This window comes from Sinocyclocheilus grahami, unplaced genomic scaffold, assembly GCF_001515645.1.
Source record: "Sinocyclocheilus grahami isolate Dianchi unplaced genomic scaffold, SAMN03320097.WGS_v1.1 scaffold668.1, whole genome shotgun sequence".
In the NCBI taxonomy this organism is placed as follows: Eukaryota; Metazoa; Chordata; class Actinopteri; order Cypriniformes; family Cyprinidae; genus Sinocyclocheilus; species Sinocyclocheilus grahami.
In genome coordinates, this window is record NW_015505847.1 from 5,540 (window position 1) to 12,799 (window position 7,260).

Sequence of the window (7,260 nt, forward strand, 5' to 3'; positions counted from 1 at the left end):
GATAGGGAAATTTGATGGTTTGGGAGTTGAGTGCTCGATAGTCGATACAAGGGCGTAGGCCCCCATCCTTCTTCACCACAATGAAGAAACTGGATGCTGCAGGAGAAGTGGAAGGACGGATGAACCCCTAATGTAATGCCTCCTTGATGTACTCCTCCATAGCAGCGCACTCCGGGATTGATAGGGGATAGACATGTCCCTTAGGTAATGATCAGGCAGGCAGCAGGTCGATCGCACAATCCCATGGCCGATGAGGTGGAAGATGGGTTGCTGTGACCTTGCTGAACACGTCCTGGAATGCCCTGTAGGCGGCTGGATCAGTATATCTCTTATTGTAGCTCAAGCCTTCTGTCCTTTTATTATTACACTAGAAGGAATTCATATTGCTGGTAGAAATATCTTAATAAGTCAACTAGCAGATGACACAGCCCCATAAAAAATTCTAGCCAGATTCATCAGGCAATTAAAACTATTCAGTTGTTTTCTAATGCTTCAGGTTTGTTCCTTAATATACAATTTTTTTAAATATTAGTCTTGAAAAAACCCTCCCTTTTATCTGTGGATGGTATTCCGGTCAAAGTAGATGTAAATTATTATTAATCATTTCGAAAAGTAAACAAGATAGGGTTTTGTCCTTTTATTATTACACTAGAAGGAATTCATATTGCTGGTAGAAATATCTTAATAAGTCAACTAGCAGATGACACAGCCCCATAAAAAATTCTAGCCAGATTCATCAGGCAATTAAAACTATTCAGTTGTTTTCTAATGCTTCAGGTTTGTTCCTTAATATACAATTTTTTTTAAATATTAGTCTTGAAAAAACCCTCCCTTTTATCTGTGGATGGTATTCCTGTCAAAGTAGATGTAAATTATTATTAATCATTTCGAAAAGTAAACAAGATAGGGTTTCCCTGAATTTTAATTCTGCCTTTGAAAAGATTAAAAGTAAATTTAATCTTTGGTTATTAAGGGGCCTGTCCCTTAGGCTGATGATACACGGGGCAACTTTTTGAGCAATGTTGCTGGGCACAGGTGAGACACAGGGCCCACGACCGATCTAAAGTATCCAGATAGAAATTTGTTACCCATTCTCAATGGGAAAGTGCCCAAAAACATTGCTCAAAAAAAAGCTGCCCGGCAAAATTGCTCAAAAGTTGCCCCATGGGCCATGTATCATCAGCCTTAAAGTTCTTCTGTCAAAAGCAGAAATTTCTAGACTAACCTATATTGCTTCGTCTATACATTTATACAATAGAACTGTAAAAACTATGATCAGAGTTATATTTATTTATTTATGGAAGAATCATGTGCACTACATTCGTAAATCTGTTGTCATAGTGCTTGACTTTCTAGATTTCTCTATTTTAAAATAAAACTCAAAATTAATTGGTTCAAATTTTGCTTGAGGAAACCTTCTATGTGGAATTTTATTCCTAATTTTATTTGGGAGTCTTTCTTTTTCACTAATGTGTGATAACATAGTGAGAAATTGCCAGTGAAACTTTCTGCCTTTCATGCTCAAACGTTGTTGGCTTGGAAACTGATCTACACAAGCACAATGTTTCTCCACAGCGTTATTTCATTTGGATCAACTGTTGTATTTTGTATAGACACAAAATTCTTCTGTCAAAAGCAGAAATTTCTAGACTAACCTATATTGCTTCGTCTATACATTTATACAATAGAACTGTAAAAACTATGATCAGAGTTATATTTATTTATTTATGGAAGAATCATGTGCACTACATTCGTAAATCTGTTGTCATAGCGCTTGACTTTCTAGATTTCTCTATTTAAAAATAAAACTCAAAATTAATTGGTTCAAATTTTGCTTGAGGAAACCTTCTATGTGGAATTTTATTCCTAATTTTATTTGGGAGTCTTTCTTTTTCACTAATGTGTGATTACATAGTGAGAAATTGCCAGTGAAACTTTCTGCCTTTCATGCTCAAACGTTGTTGGCTTGGAAACTGATCTACACAAGCACAATGTTTCTCCACAGCGTTATTTCATTTGGATCAACTGTTGTATTTTGTATAGACACAAAAGTTTTTTTTTTGAAAAGTTGGTTTGATAAGGGTACTGTTTTAGTTCATCATTTATTTAACACTCAATGGTATCTTATGACTTATGATGAGTTTCTAGTACACTTTAATTTTCCTGTGACTCCCAAGGAATTCTCTCGTGGTTTCTCTGCAATTAATTCTGGTATAGTCTCCTTATGTAGAGATGTGATATCGGTTGATATGCCCATATAATAATCTAACTGATACAATATGTGGTCAAATTAGTTTTTCACAGTCCAAAAATAACAAATCTATTCGTTCTCCATTTTTAAAGGAAGTTGCCACCAAGCCTTGCTCAATTGCTTATTGATCCAAATTTGTTAATAATGTTATGTGGGAAAGTGTTTGGTTATTGCCTCACATTCACAAGTTTTTTTGTTACAAACAAGGTAAAAGAAATCTCTTTCAAAATAATTCATAAATTATATCCTGTTAAACATTTTCTAGTAAGTTTAAGAAGGATATTGATGTTAGTTGCTCTTTTTGCTCTTTGCACCTGGAAACAGTTGCCCATATTTTCTGGAGTTGTAGTTATGTGAAAAAAGAGTTTAATTTATTTTTTTTTTTTTTCTTTTTCAAAGCCTTTGACCCTATCGGGCATCCTTTTTTTTTTTTTTTTTTTTTTTTTTTTTTTTTTCTGTTAGAGCATTTTGGTTTCAGCCCCTATTTTTGGAATGCGATGAAAACCTTGTATGCTGGGGGAAATTAGGACATGGTACGACATGGTAGGACATGGTTCCTAGTGAAATTAGGACATGGTACGACAGAGATTTATTTTAGAAAGAGGAATTTGGCAAGGCTGTCCAGCATCAGTATATCTCTTATTGTAGCTCAAGCCTTCTGTCCTTTTATTATTACACTAGAAGGAATTCATATTGCTGGTAGAAATATCTTAATAAGTCAACTAGCAGATGACACAGCCCCATAAAAAATTCTAGCCAGATTCATCAGGCAATTAAAACTATTCAGTTGTTTTCTAATGCTTCAGGTTTGTTCCTTAATATACAATTTTTTTTAAATATTAGTCTTGAAAAAACCCTCCCTTTTATCTGTGGATGGTATTCCGGTCAAAGTAGATGTAAATTATTATTAATCATTTCGAAAAGTAAACAAGATAGGGTTTCCCTGAATTTTAATTCTGCCTTTGAAAAGATTAAAAGTAAATTTAATCTTTGGTTATTAAGGGGCCTGTCCCTTAGGCTGATGATACACGGGGCAACTTTTTGAGCAATGTTGCTGGGCACAGGTGAGACACAGGGCCCACGACCGATCTAAAGTATCCAGATAGAAATTTGTTACCCATTCTCAATGGGAAAGTGCCCAAAAACATTGCTCAAAAAAAAGCTGCCCGGCAAAATTGCTCAAAAGTTGCCCCATGGGCCATGTATCATCAGCCTTAAAGTTCTTCTGTCAAAAGCAGAAATTTCTAGACTAACCTATATTGCTTCGTCTATACATTTATACAATAGAACTGTAAAAACTATGATCAGAGTTATATTTATTTATTTATGGAAGAATCATGTGCACTACATTCGTAAATCTGTTGTCATAGCGCTTGACTTTCTAGATTTCTCTATTTAAAAATAAAACTCAAAATTAATTGGTTCAAATTTTGCTTGAGGAAACCTTCTATGTGGAATTTTATTCCTAATTTTATTTGGGAGTCTTTCTTTTTCACTAATGTGTGATTACATAGTGAGAAATTGCCAGTGAAACTTTCTGCCTTTCATGCTCAAACGTTGTTGGCTTGGAAACTGATCTACACAAGCACAATGTTTCTCCACAGCGTTATTTCATTTGGATCAACTGTTGTATTTTGTATAGACACAAAAGTTTTTTTTTTTGAAAAGTTGGTTTGATAAGGGTACTGTTTTAGTTCATCATTTATTTAACACTCAATGGTATCTTATGACTTATGATGAGTTTCTACACTTTAATTTTCCTGTGACTCCCAAGGAATTCTCTTGTGGTTTCTCTGCAATTAATTCTGGTATAGTCTCCTTATGTAGAGATGTGATATCGGTTGATATGCCCATATAATAATCTAACTGATACAATATGTGGTGAAATTAGTTTTTCACAGTCCAAAAATAACAAATCTATTCGTTCTCCATTTTTAAAGGAAGTTGCCACCAAGCCTTGCTCAATTGCTTATTGATCCAAATTTGTTAATAATGTTATGTGGGAAAGTGTTTGGTTATTGCCTCACATTCACAAGTTTTTTTGTTACAAACAAGGTAAAAGAAATCTCTTTCAAAATAATTCATAAATGATATCCTGTTAAACATTTTCTAGTAAGTTTAAGAAGGATATTGATGTTAGTTGCTCTTTTTGCTCTTTGCACCTGGAAACAGTTGCCCATATTTTCTGGAGTTGTAGTTATGTGAAAAAAGTTATGATATGTCTCTATGTTTATCAAAGAAAAGGTACTCTTTCATTTTCATTTGCATTTTGAAAATGTAGTTTTTGGATATTTTAATCTGCTCATTTTATTAGTCAAGTTTCAAAGTGTAGTTTTTTCTAACAAAAAGCCCTGTTTTACTGTGGTTTATAAAGAATTGGAAAACTATTTTTGTACAATTCAACAAATTAAAGGCAATTAAAACTGTCCACTTGTGTTCTATCATCAAAATCTTTGAGTGATATAAAGGTCCTGCATGTCTGTGATGTAATTTCTTTTTTCTTTTTTTTCCCTCCTCCTTTTTTAAGAAGGATATTGATGTTAGTTGCTCTTTTTGCTCTTTGCACCTGGAAACAGTTGCCCATATTTTCTGGAGTTGTAGTTATGTGAAAAAAGTTATGATATGTCTCTATGTTTATCAAAGAAAAGGTACTCTTTCATTTTCATTTGCATTTTGAAAATGTAGTTTTTGGATATTTTAATCTGCTCATTTTATTAGTCAAGTTTCAAAGTGTAGTTTTTTCTAACAAAAAGCCCTGTTTTACTGTGGTTTATAAAGAATTGGAAAACTATTTTTGTACAATTCAACAAATTAAAGGCAATTAAAACGGTCCACTTGTGTTCTATCATCAAAATCTTTGAGTGATATAAAGGTCCTGCATGTCTGTGATGTAATTTCTTTTTTCTTTTTTTTCCCTCCTCCTTCGTCTTCTTATATTTTTTTTATTCTCTCAGTTATTCCCCTGGCTTCATAATGTCCGTTGTACTGTTTTTGTCATTTAAAGCATAATAATAATAAAACATAGTAAACTATTGGATTTCACAGTACCCTCTTTTATTAAAACTGGTAAACATTTATGTTTGTATCCCTCCCATCTTACTAACCATTCCACATATCACTTATATCTACATCAATTTCATTACAAAATTGTCTCCAATTGTTTTGTTTTTTTTAAGTTACACTAATTACTCTTACATCTGCTTGAGTTCTCTTAAAAGAAAGACTTATAGTCTCTTATAGAAACCGCTCTCGTCTATAAGAGACTTAAAAGAATATGATTTTTTTTTCTTAATGCTCTCTTTCTGGTATAATTCTCTATTTTCATTTGCTTTTTTCCTATTATCTCTAATGCTGAGCTACAAAGAATCTTTTATATATATTTATTATATTATATTAAAGAATCTTTCATATCTTTTATATTTATATCCTCAAAGTTAAATTCCATACTTGTCATTTTAACTTCACACAATTCTTTATACTTATCCCTGTCTGCTGCTTTAAACCTCCATCTAGAAATGTTCTCTTCTGGATATTCTTCTACTTCTATTCCTATATTCTACAGGTAAATGCAGTCAGTTGATGCAGTTAAGTAAATGCAACCCTATTGGAAATGCTGCCCATATTGGGAATCATAATTTACATTAGGCCTACTATACATGGGATAACCGTGGGTAATCAAAAACTAATATTTGCATTACTGAAGCATCAACATTTTTATTGTTACTTTTCTTTTATGTTTTATTGCCATTATTACATTATGACTATTGAGGATAGTTCACCAGGTTGATAATTATATGTTAGAGTTCTAGGTTTGTTTACTATTTATTTGTAATTTAATACAAACAAATGTTTCATTATTACGTTTCAAGTACCTAAATATGCAATGTTCATAATAATAATAATAATAATAATAATAATACTAATTGTTTACTTTTATTATTTTTTTGTTCCCTGCATGTGGTTCCGGTTTAGCGTACCACGTGGGTATCCCCATGGCATCTGCCCTTGAGTAGCATTTCTGTGGATCTATAATGTCTTTGACCAAGACACCTGCGGGGAAAACCATCGACATAGTAAAGAATCTACCTCGCATTACACTCGCAAACCTTCGACCAAACCCGGGTGCGAAAAAAGATGTAAGTTTATTCATTTGTGAGAAGTTACAATGTAGATGATTAGTGGTTTAGCGTGTTAGCTGAGGAGCAGCATTATAGTCAGAAGACCAAAATATAGGTTTATAGTTGCGACATGTTCCTATAATTTTCTAAAATCACCGTAGTAGTTTTACAGTTAGTGTAGATGTTGTAGGTATTAAATCTACTAAGGACAATTAATCCTTCACAACTTAAAAAAAGCAAAAAACGAGGTTCCCAAATACTATAGTAATTTATAGTAAATAAGCTGACGTTACTATAGTGTTTTTGAACCATATTAGAGTAAAGCGTATTATACTGTATATATTATAGTATTTACAACACTTTGTTAATGAATGCTACAGGGCACTGTAGTATTAACTATAGTGAACTTTTTACTTTACTTTTAGGCATTTAGCAGACGCTTTTATCCAAAGCGACTTACAAATAAGAACTGATAAACTGTAATAAATACTGTAGTATACTTTAGTTTTTACTACAGTAAATATTGCGATAGTGTATTGTAGTATAATATACCCTATAGTTGTAGAACACTTAGTACAGTATTGGGTAAAGTAATTTGTTTATATTACTATAGATATGTTACCACAGCAACTATAGAATAACCACAACAAATTATTTCAAGATACTTTACTATAGTATGGTTCAAAAACTATGGTATTTACTATAAATTACTATAGTATTTTTTCATGTGGGGTATTCTATCAGGTCGAGCTGTATTCCCAGGTATAGTTGAAACTGATTCTTTCCATGTGTAGAATGAAGAAAAACTTTTAAATAAAGTTTATTTGAAAATAGAAGTGCAATAAATAAAGGGCAAAAAATGGATTTACCCCTTTAATGTCTAGATTTGGA

The 7,260-nt window shown here is 32.5% G+C and overlaps 1 protein-coding gene across 1 annotated transcript in view; it reads left to right on the forward strand.

Annotated features, from left to right (window-relative positions):
- Nucleotides 1-6,210: 6,210 nt before the first annotated feature.
- The window catches only part of mrpl15 (mitochondrial ribosomal protein L15), a 7,149-nt gene continuing 6,099 nt past the window's right edge, over nt 6,211-7,260 (forward strand). Inside the window, exon 1 of the mRNA XM_016242671.1 lies at nt 6,211-6,387. Within this exon, the coding sequence (XP_016098157.1) occupies nt 6,283-6,387 (105 nt within the window). The 5' untranslated portion in view covers nt 6,211-6,282. The remainder of the gene's footprint in view (nt 6,388-7,260) is intronic.